This window comes from Pholcus phalangioides, unplaced genomic scaffold, assembly GCF_987345545.1.
Source record: "Pholcus phalangioides strain wild (caught in Gottingen) unplaced genomic scaffold, Ppha-v1.0 ptg000009l_1, whole genome shotgun sequence".
Lineage (NCBI taxonomy): Eukaryota > Metazoa > Arthropoda > Arachnida > Araneae > Pholcidae > Pholcus > Pholcus phalangioides.
The window spans coordinates 35,110,731-35,133,824 of record NW_028301602.1 but is presented as its reverse complement, the minus strand read 5'-3'; the positions used below and the strand labels follow the sequence as shown (position 1 = coordinate 35,133,824).

Below are 23,094 nucleotides of genomic sequence, written 5' to 3'. Positions count from 1 at the left end.
CAAGAATTACTTAGCAAGATAACTTGTTTGGTTTGTCGGGACTTATGTTAGGTTGGTGGACTTTATCCATGCTAAAACACAGTTCATGCTTAGGATTACAAGACGTGTTCTTTTTGGCACAAAAACATGCATGTATTACAGTATACCTGACTGCAGACTAAGGCGGTGTGTGTGTGTTCAAAAAACCTTAACCAATAGCTGTTCTTAGTCATACATTAAAGATGATGAAGCTGTGAGAGTGAACTGGACGTTGAGCCTAACTGGTTCTTCACACCATTTTCTGTTTTTTTATAATTTGTGGTGTATTTTTCTTGAAGCTTTTGCCTTTTTTATTATTTCACCACACATGTAGCCATTGTTTGCTGACAGTGTTGGTATAAAGTATATTATTAATCTTGCATTTTCCATTTTCCACATTTGCATTTTCCATATTTGGGTATAATGCTATGAACGTCTATTTGAACGATTTATAATCTGTTTTCTTCATTAAAAATAATGCTGAGAAATGAGAAAGCAAAGACGTGTTAAATACCATCGATAATACAAAAAATAATGAAATGTTCATTGTCTACATTTTATTGAAAAATAATTGACAATATATATATTTCGTATGTATAGTATCATACAGTGATATTGATTATTGTTGTTTACATTGTCAGCAGGTACTAATCCTGCGTTTACAAAGGTCTCTACTAAAAGTTTCATTTGAAAACAGTCATCTAAATATAAATTAACTACATAGTTTTGAATTTACATCTCCAGCACATTAAGTTTTTTTCCCTCACATTTGACCTTCAAACATGCTTTCTCATTTATCTTTGTTAATGAGAATTTCATAGTTGGTAGCCTGAGATATTTCTGGATGTGCATTTTGGAGTTTGGCATCAGTGGAATTTGATAAGCTAATACTCAGTCGTACGGCACTTTGGTGTATAAATGTATCTGACGAAGGAGAAAAACAATTTATTGACCACAACAAACACAAACCTAAGTTAAATTTAATAACTTAACTTTTAGTCAGAATATGAAAAATTGCTTCGAAACTGCATTAAATGCGCTCAAATGAAGTTTTTTTTTTTGTTAATGACACTGCTTCCTATTTTGTGACCATGTGATGCAAATGTGACATTTCTGAGATGAAACATTCATTATCATTCACTTAAAAATTATCCATTTCTTTCAAGTAAATCATTGAATCTCCCCAAACATATCCATTATTCTCTGTGCTAAAAAAAATTTGCCATTCAGCCTAAGTCACTATTGTTTATTTGCTGCAATACACGCAATATTTGGGCATAAGGTGCGCATAATTTCATAGACTAGCGATTCTTAACAATTTATTTCGTCAAAATCTTGCATTGTGAGCCATGGATGTCTTCATCTCCTCGATCTCCTCTTGCGTATACTTCATTCCCCCACCCCCCGGAAAATGGTCGTCCTTCCCCATTTCTTATCATATATTGGTCAGTTTGTGTCTCTTCGTGAGCCATTTCTCGTAATATTCTTTATTCCTGAGAGCTTCATTGACAGCTATCCTGAGAAGGAAGTTGAAGAAGCGGTGGAAAAAGGTCGACCTCAGGAGAGTACCGAAAGTAAATCGCATCAGATAGTATCCTATCCGCTCGTACCAGCCCATGGAGAAATTGCAGGAAAGGTTCATCTGCTCGTACCAGAATCTCGCCATGGCTTCCCAACTCAAGAATACGATGAAGGAATTCAGGGCCTGGACGATACCGCGACTCATCTTCGACGACTGTTCTGTCGATCCGACGACCGCCGGCTTCAGTTCGGCCTCCATGATATGTTTGCAGACAGCCACAGTCTCGTCCAGGTTGCCTACGCACAGGTTATATCGATCTTCGATGCCCAGCAGGTATCCCACTCCTCTCCAGAAGTGTATGAGGCATTCGAAATCTTCCCTGCTGCAGTGCAGGCCGACGTGCTTCGGGTACAAGAGTATAAGGCCTATGAACGCGAACTGAGTCAAGGCCATGTCGTATTGCGACACGGCTGGGCACCCGCGGGTGGTGCACGGACCGTTTATCTTGTCAGCTACACGTTTGTGCATCGTCCGAACGAGCATGATGCTCTGATGGGCAGGGTCCTCCGGGTTCCAAAGGTCGCCTTCGTACCACCGCCTTATGTGGACCAGCGTACTGAGGTAGCGACGGAAAAGGCACACGACGTTGGCAGAGTTGCCCGTCGACATGAGGGGTTGCGCCATGCTGGGCATGTGGACGATCAGCATCAGGCCGGCAAGGTGAGAGAAGAATATACTGCAAAAAAACAAAACAAAAAAAATTGGGTTCAATAATTTTGTACACAAATTTACTAGGAAATATAAGGAACCGCGCCAAAAAAGCTGGCGTAAGCAGTGCCATTTTTTAACACAGTCACGGCCCCGCGGGTGGGGGTTGTGATAGTGAGATCTAGATTCTAATTTTCGAAATAATATCAACTGGTAGACTATTTTTTGCCAGGTAAGGGAATGGTAAATTGAACAGTATTTAAAAAATAGAACCAGAAACTTTTAAAATTTTTTGAAACAAAGATTAAAAGGTATTCCCCCTCCCCCTCCCCGTATTCGTGATTTCCATATTCGCGGGTTTTTTTTTCCTTGGAAATTTTTTTTTTTTTTGCAACACTCAGAAATCGTCATTCATGTGTTTGGTTTACAAAATTTGAGTTGTGCATGTTTAGGATGGCTCGCTAATGACATTATTGTTATCACTAGAACCGTGGGAGCTCCTGAGAGAGAAACAGTCACGTTGAGGGTTAAATTAACCTTTGGCCACAATGTGCGCTAAAGGGCACAATTATTTCTACATAGCCAACCGAAGAGATTATAAAATACTTATACATTGTCACGTTACCGAAACAGGTGGGTTGAGGAGGATTCACTGTGATATGGATATAGAAGTCGAAATTTAATATCAATTCAGCATTGACCGAGGAGGAATTAATGCAGTTGACTGATCCTAAGTGAAGATCAAGGTGAAGATCAAGATAGTCATGTTGAACTTGTCTTCCACTTACATAGCGGAAGGGCTTCGCAAGAAGAAGAAACGGCAAACACAAATCACAATGTTATTTCAGAAAACATCGCCAACAATCTCTGCACCCTCTTTTATATTCCCTTCTACCTCTGTCACCCTGCTCTTCTTATACTCTTCAATAAACGAGATATACGGGAAAAAAAATATGGTTTCGGTTATTCGCGGTCACCCCAGGAACGTAACCCCCGCAAATACCAGGGGGGGGGGGGCGGCTGTATGCTTTATGTAAATCTTTTTACCACGGATATATATGCTCAATAACAGCCACAGATAAGGCCAGGATTACACTATAAAAGTTTTATAAAAGAATTTTCATAAAACTTTCATAGTGTAATACCGGCTTAAGATTAAAACCGGGCATTTCAATGAACTGTGTGCTTGCAAAGATTCTGGAGGAATCCGTAATTTTTCGGAAGAAACGCCACCTTATAACGTTTCGTATTCACTAAACATCTTCGACCCTGGTCGCAGCGGTATCCTTCCTCAAGTCTTAAGTCTTTCCGTTAAGAATGAGATCCTCCCCATTTCGAATTACAAGTTGTACTTGATTCATTTAACATCAAGCAGTGAATGATAATTATAAATATTAAAGATAATTATGAGAAGAAAATATCGACATCCGCTTTTCAGAAAATTAAGGGAAGGAAAAAAAATGAAATGATAGAGTATAATAACGACCTTGGGACTTCATCACCGAACCTCACGTTCACGTATAACTTGCCATAACGTGTATCAGTATCCCAACTGTTTGAACAGTTAGCAACGAACTGTTCAATTAGTTCTGGAAAGTGAATATTGAGGTTAAGTAACTAACTGGGCACGGGGTAAAGAGGAGAAATAAAGAACAAAAAAAAAAAAATAGTTGATTCAAAAAGTGTAATGTATTTCTCTTGGTATGTATGTACTTTAGTTCCTTCTAAGCAGCCTGGACCTATTCTTTGTATAACGTTTCGCTAACGGGCTTCTTTTCCTTTTGCAATTGTTAATGCAATCACTCTATTTTTCTTTCCTTTTTATCGATTCTGACCCCGATACGCAAACAAAGTAAAACGGATGTGGTGAAAAATTCTTTCAAAGACTTGGCCATTTTGCCATGCCTAAAACACATCGTGAGTTTCTGGTGTCCGAAAGACCAGACACAATTCAATCGGTTTTTAGTTGAAACTAATTTCCTATTACAGACTTTCGTAGACTAAATAAATTGGTTGGAGTTGTTGCACCTCGTCGATGGGGAGCCGTGGTGCTATTTAAAATGTACTATTTACTACGCTTTCCCTGAGGCATGGATGTCTGCATGCTTCAGCCGGTTGCGAATTCTGGTGACTTCATTGAGTAAATGACTAGCTTGCCGCTCTTTTGATTGCACGAACCAAAATCAACTGATAATGACATTGTTGAAAGTCAGTAGGTCATCAGTAAAAAAAGAATGATGGAAATCTAATTTCTCAGGGGTTTCCATCCTAAGATTTATCGCGGAACCATTGATAATTGTAAGACTTCAGTGGAACTCAAACAAATTTTTGAATATTTATTCAAAACAAAAGGTGCCCCTACTGTCGTCTCAACAGCATCATAGCCCCAGGGCAAAATGAAATAGGGCTTTGGCGCCACCTCTTAATTTTTACATACTCATTGTATCAGATCTTATCGTGGAAGCCCTTATGCAAATGAGGTCCCCTTGCCGTACGGGTAGGACTCGGCCCTGGGTGTCCCGCCAAGTGCACGTGAATTCTGCTATTCAAGAATTCTCACATCTAGTGGATGAAAAATTTCTAAAAAACAAAACATCGTTCTTACAACTTATAATTTAACTGATGAAACGTAGAATGACATTCATGAACTAGCTTCTGATTTGAAAGTTCGATGTAAAAAAATGTTACGTTATTGTTTTTAAGGCCGGTATTACACTATAAAAGTTTTCTAAAAGTTCGTTTATAAAACTTAAAAAATTCAACCAATACGATTATCGGTTACATTTGCTCGAATGTAACCTATGAGCTTCATTGGTTGGATTTTTAAAGTTTTATAAAAGGGATTTTATCCAACTTTTATAGTGTAATACTGGCCCAAGTTCTTGAGTCTCATCTAAAAGTGGTCTGATTTTTTATTTTATTTTTTTGAAAAACACTATCTCGTTTGTTTTTTTTTTAAATTCAAAATAAAGAACAATTTTGCGAATACCAGTAACAACAATTTTTTTTTCTTTAAAACCCTTGATTTTTACGGATTTCGTGGCGTTTGATTATGCGGAACCTTAAAAAAGCGGTCGCGGAACACCAGTTGGAAACCCATGACTTATTTGTATTCTAAAGCATAGTGACCGTTACGGTATAAATCCAATGAATGTAGATAGAATTTCATAATTACTGTCATTTGAGCATTACCTCAGAAGGGCGGGACTGACAGAGCTACAACCCGGGTTGCCCAGAACGTTTATTGTTATTTTTTTTGTCTTCACATTATAAATTTACTATAAGGTGGGTTATTAGGATCCCGGCCTAGGGGCCCTGCTGCAAGATGCGTGTGTATGGGGGGGGGGGGGAGACATTAACTCGAGCCTGATAAGTTCATGTTCACCTCGGAATGTTTTTGCAGATGCGCCTTCAATTCTCTTTTTTCGATAGAGTTTGGGCTGTTTCATTTAAAATGAAAGATTCTCTCAGCTAATAGAAAATGCATTGAAAAAAATGGGAGGGGGGGGGGCGCTATATGTTTTCAGAGCACGTGTTCTTTCAGCGCAAGACAGTATCAAACTGAATGATCTGGACGAATTCTTGGAATTTTTTCCTCCCATCTGCATGTATCAGACACAGAAATGAGCTGACAAAATCACAAGTGGATGGGGACACCTACGAACTCGACTGGGTTGTAATCAACAGCTGTGGTAGACAAGCTGGTGTTGGTTGAGTATATTAGTGTATAAAATAAAAAGATCTTCCGTATCTTTTTCATCTTCCTGTAGGTTCTCATTTGTTCAGTTTTGAAGCTGTTCGTTTTAGTTTTTTAGTCAGTTTTTCTTTTTTGTATATAGCGCTACTTAGTGTTTTGAAAACCTTATTTTCAAATTTTGGGCCGTTTCTGGAACGAATTGAACAATTTTCCTCAGGAACTAATGGGAAATCACGTTTCAGCTAAGGAACGGGATTCCGGTACGAATCATCTTCGTTAGCCGAGGTATCACTGTATTAGCAAAGGAGGAGGATATGGGCCCCAGCCATATTTTTCAATACTAATTCTGTATCATTTAACGTTCAGAAAAATATTACGACAAATAGAGGGCAGACGTATGTGGTACCTCGGAGGTCAAAATCATGGGAGTGGGGGCGACGACCACTTGGAAGCTTTAAGATTTGTGAGAGGCCAAAAAAACGGCGGTTGACGTAAAACTGATATTATTCATCACATCAGCGAGACCCAAGTCGGTGCTTTATTCGTCGCTACTTGGGCAGGGGCAAAGCCTCCTAGAGAGACTAGTATCTAGGAGGCTTTGGCAGGGGACGACGATGCCCGAATGGATGTTTCTGATTGCGGCTCTTCAGGCCCTCCGATTATTTTACTACCGTCGAGCAGCTATCTAGTAAGAGCTCATCATCCCCCTCCCCCCACCTAATAAGTATTATTAAAATATAAGAGTGTATTTAAAAAAACAACATTTTTTATGCCGGTATAGTACAGTGCGATTCGCATTCACTGATTAAAAAACACTGAATTTTATCGTAAAAAAAACAAACATATACTGTGATCTTTCACTATTTCCGTCTGAATATTACTCAGATAAGATTAACGAGCGCAGTATTATAATAAACGTTGTTTCATTGTAAAAACTTCAAATCATGTCTGATCTAGACCTGATGGAAGGATTGAAAAATACCTACTGGCCATAAAGTGTGTTGTATGTTGTGTGTGTTTATTTTTTCTCTTTAGGCCCCTTTCACACGGAGCGGATGCGGATGCGGAAGCGGGTCCGCATACCCTTTCACACGAGCACTGAAGATGCGGGTGTTTCGCCCGCATCTTTAGGTTGAAATTCGTGCATAAAAACTATTTTTTCGCAATTTTTGTAACTGTTTTTCTCCTTCACCCCTGATTCAGTGCCCATATGCAGCCTAGAGGTATTCTTTGGTGGTTTAGTCTAGAGCCACATAGAATATGGGAATAAAGATATCTTCATTCCGATCCTCACAAGTAGTCGATGGGAGAAAATGTCTTAAAATATTTTCAAAACATTTTGAAAACAAATCTGTCTTTCCGGAAAAATATGAAAGAAAAATTCCAAAAACATCCAATGTTCGAAAAATCCAATCCAAAAACATCCGAAACTAATATGTTCCTAAAAAAAAAATTCAGGAGATATCAAAGAATTTGCAAGTAGAAAAAAAGGGGAGGGGTGGGGACGTTCAAAATGTCTGTGCTTAGAAATATTCACATCACAATTCTGTCTTAGGCCGGGATTACAGTATAAAAGTTTTATAAAAGTTAGTTTATAAAACTTGAAAAATGCAACCGATAGGCCGATCAGTTAAGTTCGCTCGAATGTAACAGATGTGTTTATTGATTACATTTTTCAAGTTTTATAGTGTAATACCAGCCTTAGGCCGGGATTACACTATAAAAGTTTTGTAAAAGCTCTTTGATAAAACGTGAAAAATTCAACCAATATTATCTTATTGGTTGAATTTTTTGAATGCAAAATGTGTGTGCGTGTGTGCACCGGTTGCATTTTCTGGAATGCAACCGATGCGCCTTTGGTTGAATTTTTCAACTTTCATAAAAGTTCTTTTATAAAACTTTATAGTATAATCCCGGCCGGATTACACTATAAAAATTTTATAACAATTATTTAAAAAAAAGCAACTAATAAATTTATCGGTTGCATTAGAGCAAATGCAACCAATAAATTTATTAGTTGCTTTTTTCAAGTTTTATAAAATAACTTTCATAAACCTTTTATAGTGAAATCCCATCCTTAGATTAGTCATTTCTGAAATATAAAATTTCATTTTTTAAGTTTATAGACTGAATATTGAGTAAAATAAACTTGTAGGTATCGGGGGAACCACCAAAAATATTCAAGTGCTAGGGTCTTCAAACGACTTAATCTGGCCCTGAGTGAACGTCGTACGGGGATAACGTTGTTTAATAAAAGTATTTTTTTTAAAGTTTAAAAAAATTAACAGATTAAAAATTTAAAAAAATAACAAATATTTAAAATAATATTTCAGATATTCATATTTTTAAATAATTTTAAAAATTTAAAAAGAAAAAAATTAAAATTTTTAAATTAAATTTTAAAGTTATTAAAGTATGTAGTCAATTAAATATTCGTAATGAACAGAACGGCTTATAGTTTTGGTCCCGTCTGTGGCCGTTGTTGACAGGTTTCATTGTATAAAATTGTGAAATATGGACAAAAGGCAGTTAAAGTTGCTATATCTCAATCTCAGAAGGAAACGAAGGGATACACGTATGTAGGTACATTATATTAATGAGCAGGGACCAACATATGGTGTTTTTAAGGGTATTTATGGCAAATAATTAAAAAAATTCCGTGAAAAATCACCTTCAAAAAGTAGCCAAAGATGCGGACGAATTCGCTCCGCATCCGCATCGTCTGAATAGCCCCGAATAAACCTATTGTCAAAACTTCTATGTGCGGATGCGGAGCCCGCACTTAGGTTTTGACACATGCGGACGACGTCCGGACCCGCATGAACATTTCCTAGGTGCGGAGATTTTTCGGCTCGTCTGAAAGGCGCAGTATATTCCAATTGTTAAAACTTCTTCCGGACCCGCATCCGCTCCGTGTGAAAGGGCCCTTAGTGTTTTTTGTCTACAGTGTATTTTTTTGTATTTTCACGTTCACTGTGTTTTTGTACTTTTGTTTGGAAAAAAGGCATTCTTTTTTTAGCCAGGTGGTCACTTTTGCGAGATTCTACTATAATGATCGTTGGAATAATTATTAATATCCGTTCAACTTACCTAAAGAAATGGTTCCTAAATATTTCTCTGGCCCTGTAGAATTTCTCCTTGTCTAACCACGGCGGGGGTTGGTCCATAGGATTCCCGCAGTCTCCTCTTACATCTGCACCTTCTCTCAGCTCGTGCAGCCTTCCGGTGGCAGCTTCTGGCTCGGGTTTGGCGTTGGGTGACATCTTGTTTTCTTAATTAATTTGTCTTAATTAACTTTGACTAGGATGAAACGACTGGTTTTTGTCTTTTTTATAGATGTTGTTTTTCTTTACTTTTATTCTTAGTACGACCTTCGGCAACGCAGTGAATGCTCCTCGGCCTTATCGATTCACTCGCTGATGACCTCTTAGGTTATATTTGTTCCGTTCTCGGACACGTTCGTTCAATGGCTTGTAAAACTGGCAAACAGGAATTGTAGCGTGTTTTTCTGTTGTAGGTGCTTTTTATACGGGGCTATGTTCTGGAATGAGATTGAAATACTATGTCAGAAAACTGAAATATCAAAACATTGAAAGCAGATTCTTTAAAATGAATGTGAAGATACAATAGATCGTGACGAATATGTACCTCGATAAATAGGTGCCACGACAAATTGAGCTGTGATGAATTGGTACCGCGACAGATTAAAATTATGCGGTACGGATGCCACGAAATATTTCATTGCAAGCCATGCGATGGACACTGGACGAACGTAAACTTTACGGACGTAAACATGGACGGTTGGTACATCAAAGAGACTTGAAATGCCCCTCTAGGATTTGATATAGTGAGGGTTGTGTAACCCCACGACAACAACGGGGCGGTGTGGAAGAGGGGAAGCGATCAAAGTGAATAATCGTATGTAATACATTAATGATAATAATCAATCAAGTAAATGATGATAACCTTATGACGCCTATTTTTCGTGAAACATGAAATCAGCATTCCACTATCTGAAACTGTTACGATAGTAATTCTTATTTTATTTTGGATATTCCTTCCATTGAGCGAAAAATTAGTATGTACGTATCTACAAAAATATCATATCTCTTGACGAGAATTCCTTTTGACTAGTTTCCGCTTTGAAGCAATAAGGGATTTACAGAAAATTTAATTACATAAAAGCAATATGACAAAATTTTCCTAGAGAATTACATCAGAAAATGTTTATCAATAGCGGTCGAAGGGGTCAAACCTTGGAATAAATTTATTCAAAAATTTACTATTCAAAGATTAAAAGGTGTGTGTGTGTGTTTTTTTAACGGACTGATAGTTCTGGGTGATACTGGACAAAGCTCTCTGATTGAGCGAGCACTGAATTTGTCAAGTTGATAAACTATTACCTAATAATTAATGCTTATAAATTAATTATTGGTAATTCTAATTTATTTATACATAGGCCATATTTTATTTTGAAGAATAAATTTACAAATTTTTTATAACAACCAGAATTTTTTCCTTGCATGGGTCACCAAGAGGGACGGAGGGAGGGTGGCCCAACTCCAGTGATTCGCGCCTCCCATTAAATGTCGCCCTCGGATACAAAACGTTAAGACCTTTAGTCCGTCTGCAGGTCTGTGAATCTCCCCATTTCCGCCGGTCCGCAAAATTGTTAAATTATTTTCACTGATTGCATAGGTGTAAAAAAAATTTAAGAATATTGATGCACATAGTTTGATGACAGTCCAAGGCCGTCTTGTCGCAGATGGCAGCACTACACATAACAAGCATTACACAGAAACAAACTTCACGCCAGGTTTCACAACACGTACACGCATATTCAAACATGTACCAATTCGTTAGAGGTTCCACAGAGGAATATGGACGAGGTGCAGGTGTGGTTTAGTAGTAGTCCAAGGCCGTCGTGAGAGGTGGTGGGGGTGACTTGGGGGGGGCCTACTCTCCCCCCCCCTCGAAATGTGAGAAAATTACTGAAAAAAGGGAGAAAAGATGGGCAAATCTATTGTTCTATCATTTTGACCTGTGAAGTGCCCTACTCGGCTTCCACAGCTGAGTCCTGCTTGTATAAGTTTCTCTAGCACAATATATGATCCTCTTCTTGGTGGGCGCTCGGGAGTGCTCGTGGTCGCACTGGGGGTTTGTGTTTGGCGGGCAGGGGTCCAGCCCTTTGTTTGCGTGTGACCGATCTTGCGACCACGTGGGGAAAGATGAACTCATAATCCGGCGTTGACCTTTCAGTTAGAAATTCCTTGGAATATGGACTGGATCATCACCGTTCGGTTAAGATGTTCTATCCCTTGCCCCCCCCCCCTCATCATCCTCCCGAAATGCAAGTGGACCTCCTCCGAAGGATATTTCTAGCTACGGGCCTGTGACAGTCTGACAGCCCTGCATTAGAATTTCAGTTAGACGTATTATTAAATTGAGAAGGGCGTGGTAGCCCAGGTCGATAAGATACTCGCCGGAAGTAACAAAGGATGTTTAGAGGTGTCGCGAGTTCGATACCCGGTTCGTTCATGTCAGGGGTACAACTGAAATGGCGACATGACCGCAAAAAAAACTGCAACCGCAGGGAGTCCCCTATATAGGGGTTAGCGTGCCAACCTCTCGATGAGTACAAAAACAAACCTGCCGTTCGGAATCGGCAATAAATTGTAGGTCCCGGTCTAATTAGCCCTCGTGTGCAGAAAATGACCGTGGTGCGACAAAAATGATCAAATTAAATTGAGGATCTAAAAATTAACAAAAAAACCGGAAATTAGAGGGATTAAAAAAATCAATTATTAGAGAATTCATTGACCGCTTGTGAGTTTTATTTATTTACTTCATCGAAATTTCAGACGCACGCACACGTAATATCGGGTAAACAACCTCAAGACACACGTTTTTGTTTTCTCTCTTTTGTCCGAGTGAGTGGATGAACCGGTTAAATCGACAAGTTCACCAAAACGTCAAGGTCAAAAGGTAGATAAATGTACGTGGGCCTTTTTTTTAATGCCGCATCAAACATCTCCACTCACTAGAAATAGCAAAAACAAGCGCAGGTTCATCTCAAGTCATTTTCAATCCCAATTATGAAACTTGAATATCACTTTGGGAGCCTCAAGTTCAGCAAACGTTGACCAATCATAAATTAAAAAACATAAATCCAGATTAACTATCTGGTTGAAATGGAAAAAAACAACAACCTTGAAATGTATTCAGCACTAGATGAATATATTAGGGTAGGGATTCTCTAAAATTGTACCTTAGGAACGAGGGAAGAATTCCAAATAGAAGGTAGTAAGTATAGTATTTCGATTAGGGATCTTAGCTCGTACTTTTAACGTATTGTTATCATATTTTGATCACGAATCGGTACCGTGTTAAGGCATGGGGCCCACCCTGGCATGGCCCGGGGGCCTTCCACAGAAGATGAGGGCCTTACAAATGATATCTGGTTGAAATTTTCGAGAATTTTCCTGGTAGGGCCTCAGAGAAATCACTTGGCCCGGGGGCCCACGATGCACATAAGACGGCCCTGTAACGCCATGATTAAGGAACGTCATGACCCCTGAAGTCAATTTTTCTTAAAATGACGGAAAATTGCGAATCAAATGCAGCAAAAATTTCGTGTCAATGGTTAATTTTTTTCTCTTTTTTCAAATAAATAATATATTATAGTGAAAAGGTTTTAACTTTTTGAACGCGATTTTCTCAGATTGCGGTTTTCGGATTTTGCAATTAAGCCAATAGGAAGTATTTAAAAAAAAAATGCTGCATTTAGATTGGTTGAGGTTTATATATATATATTTTTCAACATTTAAAAAATTCATAAAATTCTAACGAAAAGTGAGATATGTGAAAGTTTGAGCTTCATTTTATTACATTCACATATTTAATCCACATTTCAGTACAATTTCAGAATTATTGGTGCAATAGTTTCTTTTTAATCTTACGGAGGATCTCGAAAACTGAAATCAGAAAATCGCGTTCAAAGTGTTTTTTCTTGTGCATGGTAAAAATTCATTTCACTTTGAAGGAACAAGTTAATCGATTGACACGGAATTTTTCTGCATTTGATTTGCAAAAAATTACTTAGATGAGACAACCATAATTTTTTATGGGCAGTAATGTATGTTTATATTTTATCATAATTATTGGTTTTTATTGCTCCTATTGGGTTCCCGAATTTTTGATATAGTTTAGATGTATATTTGACATCCATATTGTTTTATGGTCATCTTTTTTCGACCACCTTGTTGGGAATTTTGTCTGTTGTGGCCTTTGTATTTGTAATTGAATGAAATGGTGTTGTTTTTTAAAGTCGTTTTTGAAAAATCGACTTCAGAGGTCGTGACACCTCTTTAAGTCTCACCTACATCGTAATTTGAGCTCATAATCCCATCATCCACTGCCCAATACTCATCAGAGGATAAAGCTCTTTTTTTTTTTTACGTATCGTATTTTTCTACGTATAATCCGTGTATTATACGTTAATAAACATTGGAATTTCTTAGAGCAGATTATATACCTTTGAATATTATCTGCAGATTTTTTCACCCCTAGAGATTGGAATAGACATAAATATTTTGAAAATATTTGTGAAAAATAATTTTTTAGACTTATAGATGGTAATACACTTAGTAATCGAATCCCGTTTTAACGAATTCCGATATAGCGAAAATCTCGCTTTAACGAACACTTTTCTAATCCCCCAGATATATTTACATAGCGACAATGCAAATACCTGGAATTCCTTTATAACGAAATTTCGTTGTAGCGAAGTGATTTCTCCGATCTCTTGGAGTTCGCAATAACGGGATTCGACTGTATAAATGTGAGTCAAATCATTTTTTCTTCAAAAATGTGACAAACAACTCCTTCCACCCCTTAACATTTTGTTATTGAGAAATGAAAGTTTAGCATGCCGATTAATTCAGTGAACTGAATCTACAATTATAATATAATTGTAGACTCTCCCCACCGTATTTATGATGTCGAAGTTATAATTTTGCACAACTGCAAGACAATTGGGCAAAACTGTCTCGCTGTGCATTCTTATGAGTTTTTCGCCGATACATCTGCTAATTCACGTTTACGGTTTTCTTTTTTGAGCTCTTACCTTCCACAAATTCAGTATTTTTCATTCACTTTAGGTCCACCAAAAATCTTTGTCTAAGCCCCCCCCCCCCCCCCCCCCCACTCCGTCCGATCCAGATGCTATTTTACGAATGGCATGCGCAAACTCAAACGGCCAATTAATCTAGAATTAGCCTACACGTATTTTCCCCAGTTTTCCCCTCCCATCGTTTTGGCAATGTTTCATTTCCGTGCTCTTCTTATCCAAAATCAAGCACTCTTTTTATTATTTAAATGGACTTCTTGCTGTAGCATTCCTTTCACTTGGTTTTGGCCCACGATCCTCGTTTGTTATTGAATATTCCAGGGTATCTATATAAGGCTTTTCGTCCGTACGAGTTCAGATTGAGAACCATTGCTAGCTGTATATAACGCATAAGTAAATTTTCTACAGTATATATATTCCCTGAAACACTTCATTCTGGAACCCAATGTGGGGATCAGAAAGAGCCTGGATAAAAACTTTAGCCGAATGCTACCAAGGTCGATCTATGATTCATCAGAAACGCCAAATACAGGATGGTTATAAATAAACTGTCACTGCTCAGATGTATGTAGCGCCAATTCTCCTGATGGATGTATTTTGATGAAACCTGGTGTACAGGATGGATACTATCGACCGCCCAGTAATTTTACGAATGTGATTCCTTGTGAAAAACTAATATAGAAAAGTGTTTTCTATTTTATGATCGGACGGATATTGAGAGAAATAGTGTGACGTGTCAGGTTTCTAACGGTCAGTTACGCGCCAAACACTCTACGAAAAAAAAAATCCCCATGCAGCAGTTGTGCCGCTAATTGAAAATGGACTGACATATTCAACCCCGTTAGAAGCAAAGCTCAGTTATTTTCTTTCACGATTGGCGCTTTTCTTCTCCACGTAGAGTAATGTTAACTTTGTTATTACGTGTTACCTTCACCCCACTATATTGTCAAATTCACCACCAGATTTGTATAGCGATAGCCAAACGAGATCTATTGGAAAAATTATTTTCCCAAAATCAACACTTTTTTTGCCAAAATGTGGTAATTTTCTTTCTTTAAATGTTTTTGAGGGAAGGGGCAAAGGGGAAAAAAACTGGTTTGCACAGTTTTAGCTTTTTTGATTACTCTCAGGGTTATAGCATTGCTATCAGCTTAAAAACGCCAAGTGCACGTTTGGTGAATTTGGCAGAATTCGGGTGATGTCCTCAATTTCTAATGCGTTACAACACCATAATCAATTATTGGTTAAATCAAAAAACTGAAAACACTTTTCCATGTTAGTTTTTCACAAGGAATCACGTGTGTAATTATTGGGCGGTCGATGGTATCTATACTATATAGGATATATAGACCATGGGGGATTCAATAAAAAATGTCCGATATATGACTACCAGGTGAAAAAGAGGCACTTTTTTTTTATCGCAGTTATCTTTTTCCAGTGGACCAAATAAAGTGTATGCCAAGTTTCAATGAAATACGTCCACCACAACGGACGCTACATTGGGTCGGAGTAACGTCAATATAATTAAGCGGATCATCATCATTTGAATTACACTGACACCACTCCAACCTATGTAGCGCCCGATGTGGTGGACGTATTTCATTGAAAGTTGGTATACACGTTATTTGGATCATGGGAAAAAAGATAACTGCAATAAAAAGTACCACTTTTTCACCTGGTGGTAATACAAAATAACTTTTTTTTACTAAATCTTTCTTTTTTATATGGTTCATATATCCTAAAAAACAAGTTTCATCAAAATACCTCCATCAGAATGGGCTCTACATACGTCCGAGTAGTGCCCAGCTTATTTATAATCACCCTGTATTTCGGTTTGTAACTCGAGAAGTCCTAAGTTGACCATTTGTGACTCGGAGAGAGGGTGTATGTAATTCTGTGACCATTAATAGACGATGATAACTCACACACCAAACAACTAACTCTAAATCTTTATTCTCTTCCATCCGTTCTACTTTTGCAAGCGTAATAACTTTAAAACCATTGCTATGTTAACGATTCAAATGACTCGTGAATTTTTTTTGCCCAGGTACATATTTAAAAGCACAAAATAAAGAAATATATTAGCATTGTAATTATTTGAGAGATTATAAGATAACTGAGAACTGAAGAGGAGAAGCTGAGGGTCAAAAATGAGGTCTGTGGGTCACGATTACAAGAAATGCATAGGAAGATACAATTATTTATCCGAACGAAAGCGGTGAAAGTTACAATGAATCAACGTTATCGATAATTTGATTCATAATGAATTGTTATAAGTACTTCACGCACTGAAAAGTAGCCTATATGTAAATCTTTTGAATTCAACATCAAATTAGGAGCAGGTCGGTTTGTATTCATCCATTCATTCAGCTATTGTATTCGCTGACAATAATAACATAGTCAGAATACACGAGATGATGGTCACACATTGAGCTTAGATTCAGATTATCATATGTAATTACGATGAGAAGAAACACGTTTCCTTATTCAAAATTTGTTACCGAAGGGTGTTCTTCTATTGTATCGGATATAGCGAAACGAATTTTCAGTACTCTGAGGCTATTATTTTTAAGGTTTGTCTGCATATACAGTCAAACTGTAATAACGCAAAGCTACATATATAGCATGGGCTGTTTCATCTCTTTGATGTTGCTCTTGCCGCCTTGGCCTAGTGGGCGTGGTCTCGGAGCTGCTGTGTGACATCACCGATACCTTTTCTCGCATACGACATCAGCTTATAAAACGTACAGTATTGAAGAGGATTATTTTAAATCAAAGTTTATTTTAATGTTTTTAAGTAAATGATCTCGTTAAGTAAATGATCAATAAAATGATTCATTTTATTGTTTTAATCTAATCTTTTTATAATCTATAAGTTTAGAAATGAATTAAATCCAAGAAATACAAGTAGTTGGTAAGCAATGATGTCTTTTGATATTAGCATTCAAAATAATAATAAATTCAAACATTTTATACTAGGATTTTTTTTTAATATTTGCTTCCAATGTTTTTATGCTGCAGTTTTATTGGTAATAACGAAGTCCTTCTAAAAGCTACACCTAATTCAAATGAAAACAAAAAGTTAATTAAAAATTATTAGATAGTTCAGAACATGATTGAAATTATCTGTCTCGAGTTGGCTTTCAATCAACCCTATAAAAATTAACTAACGCACGTGATTAAATTGAAATATATCCGTGAAAAATATTCTTAGTGGAAGTTACTTCATAAGCAAATGGAGACGTGGGTGCAAGCTGGACAGAGCTACAATTTTCTAAATTTTTTCAGAACAGACAAAAACACTTTAAAAAACTTAATATTTTTCAAAACTCATCCTGATCAAAACTCAATTTTAGGTAGAACATTTATAATACCTTCCTCTATCGCAGACCGTTTTTACTTTTTCACCGTATATTGCCTAGTTTTTTTTTATTGAGAAAGAAAAAAAATGGAGCTGTCTGGTTTTTTGCCACCCAATACAGAAATTTTGTGGCATGTGAGATACACTTAGAAAGAGAGAGAAATTTCAAGATTTCTTCTCTGTGATGTTGATGGCAGGATCAGTGTGGCGCAAACAGCACGAAGCCATGGATCCGGCATGCCACAAGGCAACTGTTCAAGCGGATGGCGGCAGAATCACGGTCTGGGGAGCATTTTTCTGGTATACCCTTGGTCCCTTATACCATTAGAAACATTCGTCTATGCAGCGCCTACCCCAACATCGTTGCTGACCACGTACACCTTTTTATGGCGATAATGTTTCCTGATGATAATGGCCATTTCCCTCCCACGGGGCAGGAATTATCTCTGATTGGTTTGAGGAACATGATTCAGAGTTTCAATTGCTTCAATGGCCCCCATCAGTCACCCGATCTCAACCCAATTTAGCATTTGTGGGACAAAGATGAAAGATCTATTAAAAGCTCTGAAACACCACCTTCTAATCTGAGGGAATTAAGAGCTGATATTTCGTTAGCATGAGCTAATATTCCTCCTCAACGGTTTGGCAACTTGTATAGTATATGCCTAGAAAAATATTTGCTGTTATCAAAGCCAGAGGAGGTCCCACACGATATTAGTGGTGAGTTGCAGGTGTTCCTAATTTTTTGGCCAGTGGGTGTATGTATCAGAAGAGCTAATATTACAAGACTGTGATTATGAAATAAAACCTCTCTTTTACAGTCACCGGCGTACAGTGGTCCATATAGCGAATTTAGCCGGGTGGTGGTCGAGTGGTTATAGTGACGGACTCGCGATGCGAGGATCCGGGTTCGAACCCCACAGTGGTGGTCGGCTGAAGTTGGTTTTCTGTGGTTCCCAACTTCAAGGCGCAAATGCGAGCCGATCTCCCCGTAAAAAAGTCTCGCCACAGAGAGCAACAGTCCTACAACGATAAATCATTCAATCATAACACTTCACTCATAGTTAGAAAAACTGGTGGCAGATGGCAGCACTACACATACAAGCATTACAGAGAAACAAAAAACTTCACGTCAGGTTTCACTACACGTACACGCACATTCCCGCATGTACCGATTCGTTGGGGGTTTCGCGGGGGAGGGGTGCATGTGTGGTGTAGCAGTAGTAGGTAGGGCCTCCACAAAATGGCTCGGGGATCCATGATGTTCTTAAGTCAGCCGCCTCGTTGGGCAATTTGTCTGTTGTGGCGTTGTATTTGTATTTGTATAAAAAATATTTCCTCAGAAACTGTCGCATAGTTTTTGAAAATTCTTTTTGATCCATATTAAAAATATAGATCCACACATGCTGAGAAGTATGAATGAATAATAATAATAATAACCTTTCGTGATTTTAAAATCATTTCAACGCGATTACCACATTTTCTATTTTCCTGCAATTCTTTGCATTCTAAAGCCAAAATTACTTTTTCCGATTAATTAGTTTCAGTGATTACTGATATTTGTTATTTTTTGATTGATTTTATTCAAACTAATAATATATCCCTGGTATTCAGAACGAAAAAAAAAATGAAATGAACAATCGTACCGAAGTATTTTTTAACAAAATTTAAAAAAAAAAAATTCTTTTCGGAGCACTTAATTGTCAATTTTTGCATGAACAAATCAAGCTTTTCATTCAAAAAAATTAATTTTTCCCCTTGGCACAAAACTTCAAAAATAAACTATGTAAAGTCGCAAAATATAGTTTGTATTTTCGACTTGGATTACCGATCAGATATTTCGCGTTAGAATGGAATTGCGAACAAAAAAATATGAGAAACCACGTTTATTCAAAATTAATAGATACATACTCAGAGTGCTCCAAACACTCAAAAAATATGCTATTTGATAGTTAAAATTAATTTACGCTTATGCAATTTCTTCTAAAAATCGAAAATTTACAAAAAGAAAAAAAAAAAAAAATCTGCCGACAACGAATCTTTGCTTTTAAAGTTTATCTAGCGTTGGCGAAACTTCATCGTGCGTTGACCGGATGATCTGGCATCAGCCTGTATTGCATAGCCAAGCTTGCTCGTGCTAGGATACTCCAAAAGTCTTTCTACTTTAGGGCTCGCTAGCCCATGTGGTGAAAAATTCTTCGAGTTCTGCACTGATCTTTGTTGGAGCATTTACTATGGGGAGGGGGGATTTATCGTTTTTTCGTTGTAGTGACGACTAATTCCTTTCACGAAAACACTATATGGTCTTGTTGCATGATTTGCAATTTTCTAAAGGGTTACTGATGAAATGTTTCTATTTTCAAACGAAATTTAATGCTTCTAAATTCAAGGGAATGGTTTAGATTTTATGTGGGTGACATTTTCATCAATGTATTTGATCACGAAATCCATTGACTTTCTAAAAATCAAGCCCAATCCACCACTAGCACTATGCGAGTTACATTACAAGAAAAAGAGTCTTATTACAAGAAAAGGGGCTGCTGAGGATGGCAATGGATCATACAACGCTTTCACCCACAACATGTAAAACACCTGAAAAGAAGTTTCACGGTGGGACAAAGATGAACTTTTTTCGTAAGGCACTATTTGCACTTAAAGCCACTCAAAAAGAAGCGAATCATTTAAGTACAATTCTCTAAAACAATTTATTCTACGCAGAACTGAAAAAAAAAACCAACAACAAAGAATTGAAAAGAAAAGGAACCTAAAAGTTGGTGGCAAAAATAATTTTGTGGTTTCACTCAAGCACAACCAAGTAATAAGCTAAGGAAGTTAAGTTTTTCCCTCTAAATTTTTCTGCGAAAATCCCATTTAAGTAAGTTATCACCCTACTTTGACCTTCCGATGCTTTCGATGTAAACGAATATCCACAAATAGACACCTTAAGATAGACCAGACATTTCTCCTACACACGGCTATGGTTTTTTTCCCCGATACGAAAACTTCACACACATTTTGGATTTTTTTCCAGATAATTTCGCAATTTTGACCACTGTGCGGAGGGACGAAAAAAATTCGTCCGTAAAACAAGGATGACCGTTAATCAGGGGTTTGAAATGTATATTTTTATTATACAAGGGGAAAGTATTATTTTACCGTAAGAAATGGGGCGACAGCATCTGAGTGGTGTCCGTTAAGATAGGTTTTACTGTAAATTATAAGTTTTATTCTTAAGTCCAGTCATTTTAATTTAATTTTCATTGCAAAATATGTGTTGTGCACTCTATCATGTACGGGAAAAACTGAGTTTAAGTGACACAGTTCCGCATGATTTCTTCTACACACACGCACATATTCATCATACTTACCAACTGTCGGAAACCATTCTCATCATTACCAGCTCCACTCGGGAATTATGCATAATCGCCAGTAAAAGTGATAAATGCAGAAAATTTATCAAGCTCCCTGAGACGATTGGTGATTATGCATAATAACCGATTAATCATATTTACCATAACGGCATTTCACCATTACCACATTTATTGGAATAAGCATGTGACTAACTTCTATGCTGCTTCTTGTTACTGCTGCCCGCGAAATCCGGTGGAGAAGGAGGAGGTGATGGGCACTCCTGATACTTTACGGGAGTCATCTTTCCTCACTTATCCGAGTGAATCTGAAATAAGCAAATGGAAACACTCATTAGTATCCACTAGGAAACACAAACAGCGTTATCGCAATGATACGTAGATTATCGTATCTCACATGAGGAAATACAGTGGAGCCTCCTTTAACGGACACTTCCCGTTAGCAGGCAAAAGTTTTTGGTCCCATGGGTGTCCGTTATCGAGAGGTTCTACTGTATATCACTGAATAATTGCAAATACAAGAGGATATTGTGGTTATTTATCGATGATAATCGAGATAAGGTTGCACAGAAAACATCTGATGTGGTTGTAACCACATTTCGATTTATCAGTGAAAATAAATAGATGAGCGATAATCATACTGACGTTACCGAAAAAATAATGTGTGATCGATACAATATTAATTTTCTTATTTTTTTTAAAAAGCTGCGTATAGTATATTTTAAAGAATAAAATCTGGAAATTTACCACTGGCCCCATTTAAGTGATTTGAAAATCTTTCTTGGGCCACTTGAGTGGTTTGGCTATTCATTGCGGGCCACATTTGGCTCTCGGGTCATGGATTGAGCATGTTACGGTGTAGAGAAATATGTTTCTTCAATATACAAAGATTGCTGTATATGAGAACTGAGTGTTATTCCCTATCACAAACAGCTATTGCACATACACTGATGAGGTGCTTATTCCGATACGATAATGCTATAACCAGGGCCGCAACTAGATGCTTCGTCATCCGGGGCAAGTTGCGCATTTTGGTGCCCCCTTGTAATGTTGAAGGAGAGGTTTGAGAATAAAATTTGCGCCGCCTGTGGTCCAACGCCCGGGGCACGAGAACCGCCTGCTCTCCATGGCCCCCACAAGGGGTGGGCTGACAAGGCTCCAGCCCTGGGGCCCGGAACGATTTTCACCATTTTTTTGCTTTTTCACGCTATAAATTCATCATAAAGGGGCCCGTGAAAGTGTGGTCGGGTGGGGGGGGGCGCAAAAGATCCCCACTTGCGGCCCTGGTTATACATATTATAAGAGCATAACCACTCAACTAATAACTACCACACAAATAGAATTTCAAGTTATTTTCTATTAATCGATGTTATGTAAATTACTTACCCGGCAGCTTAAGATGTATGTATGTAAAGATGTACTGGGATATGAGACAACGGCCCTATTTTTTTCCCCTTTGTCTTGACACAGTTTTTACCATACAAAACTTTTATTTCTTCTTATTGTGATTTCTATAAGGAAAAAAAATTAAATATATTTATCAGAGATCAACGCAAAAAAATTGTCAGCAAACTTTACAGACACTATTTATATTACAGACACACACAAATATAAAGATTTCCAATAGTCATTTTATCAGCAGCTGCAGCTGAACATTTGAACTTTTTAGGAAGCCGTTATGAATGTTTTGATATCTGAACTACGCAGTAAAAATTTCCAGACAACAAGCAGGAAAAAATCACATGCATTGCCATGCTTCTTGTACCTCATCACCTTACCTACGCAGTAGAATTTACCGGGTAATAAATGCGAAATTTCCGTGTTCATAAACCGAAGGAAAAAAAAAAAACACGTATTAAACCACAATCACTGTAAATATGGTCTTTTCTCTCATCACTTACACTACCATTCAATGTGTTTGCATTCATTTTGATAAAATCTAACGAGGTAAAATCGAACTAAATAAATACATTATCTGCGATAATTTACAATGAAAGCTAATCATTTTGCGATTTTTTTTTTTTTATCGAAAGAGATATTCATTTCACAAAGTACAATTGCCTGGTTATCAAGCAAAGATGAATTTCGGAAAGAAAACTTTCGAACAAATATCGTTACGAGCCGTTGCTGAGTTAGGAGGGTTTCTTCAGCGCAGTCCCATTTAGCATTAACATACCCACGGAAGAAAACGTCTATCTTCTGTAGCCTAATGGCAGGGCACTCTCCCGGACACTGAGAGGGTGGCGGTTTGATTCCACGCAGCGGCGATATGTGAATTTTCTTTCCAAAATT

At 37.6% G+C, this 23,094-nt stretch overlaps 1 protein-coding gene across 1 annotated transcript in view; it reads right to left on the bottom strand.

Annotated features, from left to right (window-relative positions):
* Positions 1-553: 553 nt before the first annotated feature.
* The window catches only part of LOC149082968 (uncharacterized), an 85,318-nt gene continuing 62,777 nt past the window's right edge, over positions 554-23,094 (bottom strand). Inside the window, exons 2-5 of the mRNA XM_089236015.1 lie at positions 22,189-22,313; positions 20,999-21,110; positions 9,036-9,486; positions 554-2,276 (exon numbers count right to left, since the gene is read on the bottom strand). Of these exons, the coding sequence (XP_089092141.1) occupies positions 1,454-2,276; positions 9,036-9,208 (996 nt within the window). The 5' untranslated portion in view covers positions 9,209-9,486; positions 20,999-21,110; positions 22,189-22,313 and the 3' untranslated portion in view covers positions 554-1,453. The remainder of the gene's footprint in view (positions 2,277-9,035; positions 9,487-20,998; positions 21,111-22,188; positions 22,314-23,094) is intronic.